The following is a 13,324-nucleotide window of genomic DNA, read 5'->3' on the forward strand; positions in this document are numbered from 1 at the left end:
ACTCATGTTAGTTATTTGGTACTTGGAAAATATTTCCTCATAGGAAAAAATATAGCACTATCAGTACTCATAGTACTCCATAATCTAATAACCACTTACAATAAAAGTTCCTCTGGGAAAATTAATTCAAAATTAACTCTAACTGAGATATTTAGAACATACCCCTTCTTTGTCTGCTCCCTTCTCCCTACACCCCTCACCCACCAACTTCTATACACACAAGAACTGCCACTAGAAGATCTAGGAGTCTTCTTCCCACTAAATGCACAGTACCAACAGAGACACTGTAGGTTACTGGCAATGGCTCCTGTATCCTTGAAAAAGGGGTCAAGGGACACACAGACAGGGCACTGAAGGACACAAGGGAAGGGGAGAAAAAGAAAGGCAAGTGTGAGGATGGAGGTGTGAGAACAGAGAAGGAAGAGATGTGTGCTTATGTACTTGTGCTGGGGGAAGGGAATGCTGGGAGAACCCACAGTAATTGGACTTGTTTCCTTCTCTTCTCTCTCTCAAGAGTTGAGTGATACAAAGGATAGTAAAGTTCTGCTTGCAATAAATTAACCTTGGTTGGAATGAAAAAGGTAAAGTAGGAAGTGCTCTCCATACAGGGAGTCTCCTCAACAGAATATGATCCACTTTACCTTCCCTTTAAAAACAGAACCACAGACCAAATCACCTACTTAAACATGCTGATTTAAAATGTACCAAAGATAATTTTGCATCTGGTCAAAGAAAGGTTTTGATTTCTCTAGTGTGGTCAAATTTTATTTCTTTAAGATAAAGTAGACCCTCATTCCCATAACAGAGCCATCAGGGTACATGAGCTAAAGAACAGTAAATGTCTCGCTTATTTTCTGATACGAGTTTTATGAGAGAGGAAATGAGAAGCTAGGCTGGCTCAGAAGGTCAGAAGCTAGGGTACAAGAGAAGAGAGAAGTGCATTAAGGCCTGCAATGCAGCAACAATCCTAGGCTGGGGCAGTATGGTACCCAGCTTGCTTGCTCTAGGCCAATTCCAACTCCAGTATAAGCCAAGCACCTGAAAATAGCAGCTCAGCACAAGCAGATCTTATTCTTAGAGGGGTTTAAGAGGTTATTCACTTTACTTCTGTTGCTAGCTACAACAAATCTGAGGAAAAATACCCTGATCAGAAGACCAATGATCATAAGAATGCCACCGTAAGACCCACTGTGGAAGGATGTGATTGCTGTTTCTACATTTTACTTTTTATTCTCCCACCAAAGCAACAGAGATCTCTTCCTTTTCAGTGCCTGGAGTTAAACAGTGCTCAACTTAGTTGCAACATGCAGGTAGACTAGGAAGAACTAAAATAAGCTGTCCATAAATTGCTTATTCAGTCAAAATCCATTTGGCAGCAATGAAATTCATTATTCTAAACGTATTTCTCATTTAAAATGTGCAGAACATTTTGCTACGCTAGTGGTTTATCAGGTCTGATTCTGCATCAGAAACATTTGTGAAATTTTTCAAAAATGTCTATGCTAGGGTTCCTCTCCAACCTACCAAATCTCTATAGTGGGGGCCCACGCATCTAGTTAGCTGTTTTGTGAAGGTAGGCGAGTAGATCCTCAAGCTATCCTCTGCCACTTAATCTTATTTGACTGAAAACTAGTAGGCTGCTGAATCTGGCCCTAAGAGTAACTTTATGATACAATGTTTTCAAAGGTTTTGAATTCATTGTCAAATATTAAAAATGAAATGAGATTCCACATAAAACCCAGGATTTCTGGGGTTTGGGTTTTTTTTTTTGAAAATTTAAAGATCTGAAATGTCACTAAAGAAGGTGGGAGAATCCTGACTAAAGAAACATTGTAGTATTGTAGGTCTGTGTTGAAGGCCAGTTTGGGTTTGTGTCATTTCTGATAAAAGCCACATACCAAGTTGTATGACTTTCTCCAGCAATTTTTGGCTGCCTTTGGGCACACATGACTAAAATAGAACCTTGGATGAGAATTTAAAGTACTGGTAAGAAACTTAATGAAATTAATGAAATGAGGGACCATAAAATCTAAGTTGGATAAAGAAGTAAAAACACAAAGGGATTGAGAGGTAAGGGAAGTAGAGAGGTAAGTATACTGAGGTCTGAATGAAATAAAGAATGGTTAAAGTAGCAGTTAATCATCATGATGATGATGATGCATATTAAGTGCTTATTCTGTGCCAGATACTCTAGTAAGCATTTTACATGTATTAAGCTCTCACTAGACTCACAGAAGTTAGGTATTATTCAATAATTCCCATTTTAAAGATGAGGACACAGGTAAAGAATAGTTAAGCGACTTGCCTAAGAAACAACGGCTAATAAATGGCAGAGATGGAATTCAAATCCTGGCAATCTGGTCCTAATTATTATGCTAAAATGCATTTCTAGCAAGCAACTAGAGGACAGAGGTTAAGATTAAAGAAGAGATACCCGAATGGGATTTCAGAGTGGTATAATTCTGAGGGATGACAAATTCCAAGGAATTGAAGAGAAATAACATAAATTATGGTAAACTTGGGATTTGTGATACATCAATCAAGTTTTCAAAACAGCATACATTGCTAGGTAGCATGTATCAGTCAGAGTTCTTAGCTGCAAGCAACAGAAGCTAACTCTGATGATTAGGCAGGAAATGAGTTTTTATTGAGTGTTTATTAAAGTAATAAGAAGTTTCAAGGCAAAACTCCTAAGAACACCTAACTCCACACTGCCAAGCTGATTAGATGAGGTAAACTATTGTTGCTGGGAAGCACCAGATGCTAGAATTAGCTCTCCTATCATCTAGGAATGTAGTAGCCATTGCTGCTACTACTGTACACTATGGACACTGCAGCCACTGCTGCTGCCAAGGAAACTGCAAGTACTCTTCAACTCTGCCTTCTTGCATCTCTAAACTAAATCACAGAGCCTGGAGGAGATTTGTCTGATTGGCAAGCCTAGTTCACAACCTGTGCTTTTTTTTTTGGCCGCACCGCTTGTGGGGATCTTAGTTCCCCAACCAAGGATTGAACCTGGGCCCTTGGCAGTGAGGGCGTGGAGTCTTAACCACTGGACTGCCAGGGAATTCTCTCCTGCTCTCTTAAAAGGGAAACTAGGAAAGTGAGCTTTTGCTTCCACCTTGATGACACAGTGCTTGTGGTGTGGGCCATTCCTCAAGCATAGAATGTTCACAAGATGCTAAGTGACCACCAATATGACTAACATCCACTACAAAGAACACTGCTAATACACATTACTACACAAGTACATTTTAGGAGAATTTGTTGTATACATTTGCTTTAGCTAAAGGGTGAGAATGATTCAAAATGGAACCATAATACCCTAACATCTTAAACCATAACATCTTAAAGTCTATTCATTAAAAATGAGGTGGGGAGGGGAGAAATACAAACACAAGTATGCACCACACATTATACCAAGGCAATCTCACAACAGCTTAGTAAACTGATCACGGTAACATCTCAGTAAATTATATTTAAAAAGCAAGAATAAAAACAACTAATAGGATAGTCAATTCAACTGATGATGCATTAATAATAAAGCATCCTTCCCCCAAACTTTAGAATCTGTAAATATACATGGTGAGAATGTATGCAATATTGTCAATATGCACAAATACTGATTTAGAATCATAAACAAATTATTTTTATGAATACCAACTTTTAGGAATATTTAATAACTTACTTTGTAAGTTACAAGATAATAGCTTTTAGCCATATGTAAAAATGAGTCTATGGATTTCAGTAAGAACTAAAGAAGGGCCTTGGATTTTTGGATCAGTTCATAGTCCATCAAAGGATCACCAGCCAGGCTTTAAGAATCAGTCCTTTATAACGCTGGTTTTTATGTGGCTTTGAGTTAAGAGTCTGACCTTAATTCTACATGATCTTACAGGTCCACTTCTCAATACTGCCACACTAAGTTTGGTCTGGTAGTACAGATTCTCAAGAGAAAGAATTTGATTGACCCAGTGTGGGTCACATGTCCACTTCTGAATCACTTATGGCCTGGAATTAGTCACTTGGTACAAACTTGGCTGCAGAGACCTCCCTCTTTAGTAGGAGATATGGAGATACTCACAGGGCTTCATATTTGTTTATCATAATACCAACTACATCTGTACCAATATGGACAGAGTAAAAGCAACCTGTGGTCTCTTCCACAGTCTGAGAATTCAGATGTTTTGGAACATAGGTGAAGTGACAGCATCTAAGGGAAAACAGACAGTTGTCCTGATTTACATCAATTTCCTATTTCAGAATTAACTTTTTCATTGAACATACCATCAAGTTTTCCATGCAACATTAAGTTCACCAACACCTCAGACAGCAACTCCACCCCCTACATTTCCTTCCTTCTCATTGCCCAGGTGCAAGAAAGGGAAACCACCCTCTTCCCCATTGCTCTTGGATCTCATCCCCCGCACAAGGCCAACCTTACAGAAAGCAGATAGGCTGAGTGACGTCATTTAAGGTAGACTCTCCTTTTCACCCAGGGTGAAGGAGATCTTGCATAAGTTTTCCTAAATCACTGGGACAACTTCCCATCAGCTGACTTAAAAATCTTTAGACTGACAGTGTAGAAGTTACATTAGTGAAAGTTACACTGAGTAAATTATGGGAGATATGTCCTTTGTAATGCCTATATTATAGAAATGATTGATTATGAAATGTGTCATATATACATAAGTTATACTTGATTTGACACTTTGCTGTCTTCACAGCTCAGGCAGCATGGTTATCAGCTTAAAACTTTTAAAAAGGGAAGGCAAAACGACCTCTACATAGGAGCTAAAGTGACCTTCAAAAATGTAAACCAATCCATGTCAGTCCTCTGCTTAAAAACTTTCAATGTTTTCCCAATGCACTTTGCATAAATCCAAACTTCTTGTCCTAACAAAGCCATATTTGATCTAGCCCTGTCTGCCTCATGTGAGCTTCTTAAAGCTGTTTTGTTCACTAATATAGCCCCAAGTCTGAGTGCCTAACACAGTGTAGATGATCAGTAAATATTTGTTGACTGACTTAATGGCTATTATATGAATGATGATTTTTCTGTGTTACTAACTACATCCTAAATGAACAGAGTTAAGTCAGCTTTAAAAGAGCATCCATGGACTTCCCTGGTGGCGCAGTGGTTGAGAATCCGCCTGCCAATGCAGGGGACACGGGTTCGTGCCCCGGTCTGGGAAGATCCCACATGCCACGGAGCGGCTGGGCCCGCGAGCCATGGCCGCGGAGGCTGTGCGTCCAGAGCCTGTGCTCCGCAACGGGAGAGGCCACAACAGTGAGAGGACCGTGTACCGCAAAAAAAAAAAAAAAAAAAAAAGAGCATCCATTTATTCCTAGACATATCAGAAACAAGTTGCTTACTGCCATGCTTGCTCAAAATGCTCGGAACAAAGTGCAGTGGTTATAAACATATAACAGGTTATAAATGGCACCATTTCCCAAGTGTATTTCTTGACACTAGTGCTACAGATACTTCTTTATAATGTAGTTCAAGTATCACATCTGTATATCTAACTGCCTACCCAACATCTCCAGCTGGATGTCTAAGAGACATCTCAAATTTAACAGTCTCAAACTGATCTGATTTTCATCCACTCAGTAAATGGCAATACATACTTCCAGGAGCTCAGACCAAAAACCTCTGAGTTTCTCCTGACTACTTAACTCTCACATTCTCATCCAATTCATTAGCTACTCTTGTTGGCTATACCTTCAAAATATATACAGAATCTCAGCACTTCACACAGCCTCACTGTAACCACCCTGGCCCAAGCCACTATTCTCTTTTCCCTGGATTGTTATTGATACAATTGCCTCCTCACTACAGTAGTCCCTCAGTATCTGTGGAGCATCCATGCATTCAAGTAACCCCACATCAAATTCTACCTGTAAAATACTCACCCAAGGCACTGCTGGGAGGATTTAACACCATCACTTAGTATCTAGGACAGACTCTTGGTTTACACTCAGTAGTCACCTATATATTTCTTACAGATCTGAAATATTCCTATTTCAATTTTTAAGAAGGAAAAATTGTGTTATATTTTTTCTTACTACAACTTCAAGTTTTTCGGAATTAAACAATTCTAGATTTCTCATTTCTTCAAAGTCCCATCCCAATTCTGTTCCACACCACTGCTCTACTGTCATTATGGGATGAGTCCACCTGGACCACAGTGGTAGAAAATGTCTTTACATAATTAGTAGGAATATTAGATATCCAGACCTGCAACTCTTAAGAGGGTAATAAGGAAGGAAATATCAGAATGGGGAGGAAAAGATTATGTAGTGTATAAAAAACACATTTAGGGGCTTCCCTGGTGGTGCAGTGGTTGAGAATCTGCCTGCTAATGCAGGGGACATGGGTTCGAACCCTGGTCTGGGAAGATCTCACATGCCGCGGAGCAACTAGGCCCGTGAGCCACAACTACTGAGCCTGTGCGTCTGGAGCCTGTGCTATGCAACAAGAGAGGCCGCGATAGTGAGAGGCCCGCGCACCGCGATGAAGAGTGGCCCCTGCTCGCCACAACTAGAGAAAGCCCTCGCACAGAAACGAAGACCCAACACAGCCAAAAAGTAAATTAATTAATTAATTAATTTTTTTAAAAAAATAAAGAATGCACAGGGAACTATACTCGATACTTTATAATAACCCATAAAGGAAAAGAATCCGAAAACGAATAGATAACATGTATATGTATAACTGAATCACTTTGCTGTACACCTGAAACTAACACAACATTGTAAATCAACTATACTTCAACTACAAAAAATAAATTAAAAAAATAAAATTTATTTAAAAAAACACATTTAATGTTATGACTTTATATTTTAGAGGGAAAAGTCCTCATAGATTTGTTGAGAAATCAAAGCTCAACATCATTTTCTTGGCTGATGGACCTGCACTAAAGATACTGTGACTCAACCAAAGGAATATCTCATTGGAGTGCTGTGGCATTTTTATGTTGATCAAAAGGAGTTAAAAGCTTTTTTAAAAAGTCTGAGAAACTCTTATCTAGACGAACCCGCTGTTAATGTTTACAGGTTAAAAAACAAACAAAATAAAGAGTCCCCAAAAAGTATAAGATAGTGTCCAAGTCGGAGAGCTGGGAAGTGGCTCAAAGTGGACTTTAAGAAAAATCCTTGTAACCTCTAGTTCTTAATATATTACACACTAGTTGTAGTTAATTAAAAATTAACTGCATACCAGGTGACAAAATGGTTCCCCCATTCAATAAAAATCATTTAAGTACACTGAAAACAAAGGTTTCATTTTAATACTTCAGTTCTTTACTGACAAGTATCTGCCCATGCCTCCCATATCCATATCTAAGAAAGAAGGCAAATCTCTTTTGCATTTAATAAAGGCTTCTTTTGCATACCATTATATCACAATATTTACAGCAATCTTGCTAGCTCAATGGTACTTTACCCACTTTGCACAGAAAAAAAAACAAGGTTAGGTTAACTTAGGTGACCTGTCCAGGATCATAAAATGAACGATATGAGAATTCAACTCAGTCTATCCAAAGCTCCTACTACTACACCAAGCTCCCACCACTACACCAAACTCCCACCACTCCAACTCCCGTAAGGAAATAGAACTCGTGGAATCCGTCTGCAGAGAATGAGCAGGGGCTCTGATTTTCGGATGGTCTTGGCCCTATTTTTAACCTGCCTAATAACCGGCAGGTAAGAATTACAGAAATTAAATGAATCGTTATAAGTCGGTGCAAGATTATTATTCAGCACCCTTGAAGACCTGGTCTCAACTGAACATACTGAAAAATAATTTCACAATTTCAATTTATCGTTTTTAGAAACTGCTTGGAAAATCGGGAGACTGTGCCCTCAAGTGGTCAAAACGGCCCCCACTCGCTACTTTTTCACCTGTACGAGGCCAATCTAACAACGCTGCAATTTCCCGGCAATCTCGCAAAGCGGCAAAAGCCCTGGACTCACCAGAAGCACTGGCACCAGCGCCCGCCCCCGCCCAGGGAAGATAGGCGCATGCGCCTTCCCGGCTTCTCACGAGGCTACCACCGCCTGGGGGCGCCACTTCCCCCACATGCGTTTCACCCGCTCAGCCCGCTCTTTCGAATACCTTTGTCTAATTCCATAAGGGCAGAGTTAGCATCCAGCTCCTGTTCGCCATAGCCGGCATCTGCCAGAAAAGACTTAGTTGAGTTTGACGCCATGACCCGAACAGTTACTCGACTAGCCTATTTAGAAAGATTGCAAACTCTTCCCCAGCACCGCCATCTTCTTCCACCACCTTCTCGCGGATTTTTCCTCCGCGCTCTGTCAAGCCGTGTTACGCATGCGCTCTGGTCTCCCCGCCGTTCGCCAGCGCCTCTGCGGCCCCCCGCGCAGGCGCTCAGGGAGCTCAGGAACTCCAGGTTCCCGCGGCTGGGAGAAAAGGAGGCGGGGATTCGAAGGGGGAAGTGACTCGGACGCGCCCGGACGCCGCGGCGGGAGCCAATCAGAGGGCGTGACGTCAGTTTGGCGGGGAGTTTGGTGGCCGGGGCTTACGGTGGCGGGAGTTGGAGGCAATAACTAGTCGTGTTCTAAGGGACGCCACATAAGATTTCTGCTGAATCTGGGGGCATTTCCACGGCTTTTCTCTCAGTTGAAAGTTTTCCTCCGGCCCAGATGCTCTTCAATTCGGTACTCCGCCAGCCCCAGTTTGGCGTCCCGAGAAATGGTGAGTAACGGCCCTAACCGCTGCCTGTTGCCGGCGGGATTCACCTCCCCCCGAACAACACCTCGGACCAACGCCGACTCCAGTTCTGTTTCCCAGCCGCCGAGTTCTCCCACAGGCAGAGTGAGTTCGTGTTAGCGAAGAGTACTGAAGAAAGCTGCACTTTCGTGCTCTCGAGACACTTTTAGTCGTAATCGGGATTTTTTCAATTGTAGTGTAGGCTGACGGAGGGAGGGACGCTGAGTTAACTGGCCTCCATTACGGCTATGTCTGTTTTGCACATTAACTGGAAAACGCGTTCATGGGAGTATGTGTGGTTTTCTCAACAGCTATGTGAGATCGTCAAGACTCGTATTCATTGATTAATTCATTCATTTGTTGTGGAACCTTAGTGAGCCCTACTCTTTGCTATATATAACAGTGACTATGACCCGCTGTTAAGGAACTCAGTCAAGCAGAGAAGACAGAACATCTGCTTCTAGCATGGTCAGAATTTTTTCCTCCTGATTAATACATGAGCATAAAAACTCGTAGTTATAGAGCGAAAAATGCCCATAAGCACATTTCCCAGAAATGACCATTATTAATAGACTGAAGTATTTTATTCCAAATGTTCTTCAATGCCAGAGGTAATAAGTATTGTTATTTACAGAAATGGGATAAAAATGTTTTGTTTCTTTAACGGTAAAACTTGGAAATACTTCCATGTTAGTGTATAGATAACTGATTTATTCTCTCCAGTTCTTGAAGTTCCTTATGTTAAAACATTGGCAATAAGAATTTTGAGCTTAGGTTTGGGTGTCATCAACCTGAAACTTTCTGGTAAGTTTCTGATAAGGGAATTATTACCCAGACTAAGCTTGGCTGCAGGTGAAATCTCATTCATTTAAAGATGGACTAGGTCTTTCCGCTTGAAACCATGTGAAAAACAGAAAGAAAATAATGTGAGAAGTGAACTTTTTGTATTTAAGGCATAGGTCTAGGAGAAGGATATTGAGAAGGAGACTGGAGAGTAGTTCCTCCACTTCCTGCCTCCAATCTAAAACCCTACCATCCTTACCTCTTTAAATTATACTCTAAATGCTTCTCTTTCTGTCTCTCCTGTGACCTTGCTTAAGATACTTCTCTGTCTTCTGTCATGAGTGTCAGTACAGCATAGTAGTTATGATCTCTGTCTTTGGAGTTAAACTTGCTGAGGTTTAATTCCACCTCCACTCCTTACTTAATCTGTGTGACTTGGAGCAAGCTGTGAAGCCTTTATTTTGTAACAGATTTTCTCCTAATTCTACATTCTGTCTACGTCCCTTTTCCCTCTAATTCACAAATACTTATGAGGGAGGGGTAAATTTTCCCCTCTACCCCTCTTGAGTATTTAAGGCTGGACTAATAAAATTGACACAAGACAGATTAGCAAGAGAAAAACAAATTTTAATTCATGTACATGGAGGTGTCATAGAAATGGGACTAAGAAATGGCCAAAGCAAGGCAGCTTTTATACTCTTCAGACAAAAAAAAAACAAACAATAAATTTGTGAGGAATTGACAGGACAAAGAAACTTAGGTTTGGGATGCTTACTAAGTGAAGAATCTAAACAGAGTTTGGGCTTCAGGTAGTAAAATAAAAGAAGTAACAAGGTTTGTTTACACAGGCTTCTTGGCTCTGAATTCCCTATCTCTGACGTATTGGGGGTCCTTCTACCTCCAGTTGCAAGGAGTGCACCTTTCATAAGAGATTTATTTCCTGCTTTTCAGGGAGACAGGGAGGTCAGAGTTTCCTTCTTGCATCAGCTGCTTCTCAAGCAGCTTCAATGCAAAATAATCAATATGCCATTGTGGCATGTTTTGAGACAGCCCACCCTGAGCCCCCAAATACTCATGCGTTGTTATGTGTTAGGCACTGAAATTCATTCATTGTTATATATAATGCACTGAACTTTATAGGACCATCTTCTTCTTTCCCCTTCCATGAGGGTGTTCCATCCTAGGCCCCTTTTCTATTTCTACCTACTCCCATGGGTGATCATAGCTGTAACCAGGGTTTCTTCTATTACTACCTGCAACCTTCCATTCCCTATACTTTACACCCATTCCTGTAAGAGTTGTATCATCCAGATGGTCAGTCCTGTAAGCATCTCAAACTCAAATACCCAAAACCGAACTCACTTTTTCCCCAAACCTGCTATATTACCTATTTTAGGAAATGCTCTCATTATTTTAAACTGGTCTTCACAGTCAGAAACCTGAGAGTCAATCAGAATTCCTCCATTTTCCTCAAGATACGCATTCAGAGAAGTCCCCTTAAAATCTCTAATCCTTCCTCCTCGTTATCCCCACTGATTTTGCCTCTTCACCGTATCTTGGATCTGTCCTTTGCTTACCATTCTATTTCCCTAGGTTGGGCCATAATATGTTCTTGTCTGAACTGTAACAAGTCTCCCAAATGTCCTCTTAGTTTCCCTCTTTCCAGTTTATCCTCCACATTGCTGCCAATGATCTTTCTGAAATGGAAACTGATTACTCTTCTGTGTATTTTTAAATTGGTATCTGAAAGTTTTTATCATAAGTTTAAACAGATGCAAAGGATGTCATCTCTGGCCATATTGTGAGTGATGACCTTTTTAAATAAAAATGCTACTGCTACATCAGTCTTTAAAATGTATCTAATAGACTGTAAATACTGTAGTGATTTAATAATCACATCAATCATTTTTGAAAAGTATGAACTAATTCTAACTGCTAGATATTCTACATAGTTGTTTTTTCCCCTTGAGCTTATTACCACTTTATTTCTCCCACAGAATTTATCCTAATGTGATTTGATTTTAAGCTTGAAAAGTCATTTTATTGATCATGCTATCTTATTTCTCTGTGTAAAAAAATATGTTTAAATTGATGTTTTCTGTGATCATAAAGCTCTAAGTGTTAAAAGTTTCTTCTGGGTTGACTTATCATTACTATTTTTAGTAGTATGTCGTTGATCAAAACAATATGGATTACTAATTTCAATAAATAAGCAAGATAAAAATTTATTGAAAGTCTATGTTTTAAAGAGATGGATTTGGGTGTTTATGATGCCTTTATTAAAGGAGTTATCCAATTGTCTCTTAATGGGGTCCCAGGAGTTTTTGTACCTTGAGTCAACGCAAGGTATAAGATTGGGTCATGGAAATGCCTTTCTTTTGAAAAGTGGAAGAAAGGTAGTGATGAAGAGGGGGAAAACCTTCGACCTCGACATTGTAGACAGGTCAGTTTTAGAAATACATATATATATGGAAGTTGAGTATCTGGAAATTAGTTTTCCGACAGCTCTCATTCTCCTTGAAAAATCTTCATGTAACCCCAGGGGCTTAAGTTGTGCATTGAAGAAATAATAGGCTTTTCCAAATGAGTGTTGTGAAGGAAACCATTACAAGCTCATGTTGGAAACAGAATAGAACAATAAGGATCCAAAAGTAGCTTACGGGGCTTGTCCATGAAGTGTGTGTTGTCACAATCGCAGAGGTGGAGGGGTAAATAGGGACCAGTTACTAAGCCATGTTAGGCCATTTGTTGGTGTTTGGATATAGTTTGTAGGCAATGAGACAGAGTTGAGGGGTCACTGTTTAATTGTAAAGAATTTAGGTCTCCAGAGCTTATCATCTTCAGTTCCACTTAAACTGTTCAAGATTCCTTTTGAATTCATGAGTTGTGATTAGTTTTTGGTTTTGTTTTTTTTTAATCCCAAACTACAAGTGTATGTTTATATAACTTTAGAACAGAGGCTTTTGTTTTAAAATTCATTCCGTAGATGGATATTTGTGAACTCGACCACATAACTAATTATTGTATTCATATTCTTCTTTTAGTGGTCTTTAATGGCTTGTTTACAATCGTATCTAGCCTTAAGGTAATACCCCCAGGAATAATTACTAAATCTGGACTGAATTTATTTGCCTCGTTTGCATTTCTTCAGGTTATTTCTATGAACATGCAAAACCAGATTTGTCTGAGGTTATATCAGGCTAAGATGTCTTCTTCAAATGGTATTTTTTTTATGAAAAGTGAGAATTGAAAGTACCCTAAAGTATGAGAGTGTTTGTTAATTATTTAGACAGCTCTCTAGATTGTAACTTCATTGTTTCCTCCCATGCTTACTAAACATTTGGTTCTCAGTAACTATATATTGAAAGAATGTTTCTTTTATATATTTAAAATATGTTGACCCACATATCAAAATGATAAAACAAATCAAGATGGTTTACTATTTTAGGACCATAGTACACATCAGCTTTCTGACCCAAGCAGAATAAACTTTCCCTCCACCCTGAATTTCTTCCTCTCTCGTATACTAGGGGCTACAGTAGGCACATTGACATACCTTATTTCCTTTAACTCTCTTGACCATTGGCTTATGTGTGATGTTGCTAGGAACTTGAGTTTGCAGTAATGATTTAGAAACTCTGAAAACATAAAATTTTAATTGACGAGAATGGCAGTTTTAATGGTTGTGGTAGTCTTTGTGGTTGTGTTTTGTGATTGTCTCCAAAGGGTGGGGGAAGGGGTAAGATCTTTTCTAATGTGCAAAGGCCACTTGTTTCTTGCAGTCTTAAATGTATTAGCAAGAGTCTC

At 39.7% G+C, this 13,324-nt stretch overlaps 2 protein-coding genes across 8 annotated transcripts in view; one reads left to right on the top strand and one right to left on the bottom strand.

The window, feature by feature from the left end:
* INTS7 (integrator complex subunit 7) overlaps positions 1–8,372 on the bottom strand; it is a 112,165-nt gene extending 103,793 nt beyond the window's left edge. The window contains exons 1-2 of one of the 2 annotated variants that reach the window (XM_033438069.2): positions 8,120–8,372; positions 4,085–4,213 (exon numbers count right to left, since the gene is read on the bottom strand). In XM_033438069.2, coding sequence (XP_033293960.1) covers positions 4,085–4,094 — 10 coding nt within the window. In that variant the 5' untranslated portion in view covers positions 4,095–4,213; positions 8,120–8,372. The remainder of the gene's footprint in view (positions 1–4,084; positions 4,214–8,119) is intronic. The other variant, XM_004275273.4, reaches the window with a different exon arrangement.
* Positions 8,373–8,457: 85 nt separating this feature from the next.
* Positions 8,458–13,324, top strand: part of DTL (denticleless E3 ubiquitin protein ligase homolog) — a 40,275-nt gene continuing 35,408 nt past the window's right edge. For 5 of the 6 annotated variants that reach the window (XR_004486219.2, XM_033438065.2, XM_033438064.2 and 2 more), the window contains exon 1: positions 8,541–8,719. Coding sequence is in view for 5 of the 6 variants with exons in the window: in XM_033438065.2 (XP_033293956.1) it covers positions 8,668–8,719 (52 nt within the window). In the remaining variant the exon portion in view is untranslated. Of the gene's footprint in view, positions 8,720–13,324 lie in introns of all 6 variants that reach the window. The other variant, XM_033438066.2, reaches the window with a different exon arrangement.

This window comes from Orcinus orca, chromosome 1 (assembly GCF_937001465.1).
Source record: "Orcinus orca chromosome 1, mOrcOrc1.1, whole genome shotgun sequence".
NCBI lineage: Eukaryota > Metazoa > Chordata > Mammalia > Artiodactyla > Delphinidae > Orcinus > Orcinus orca.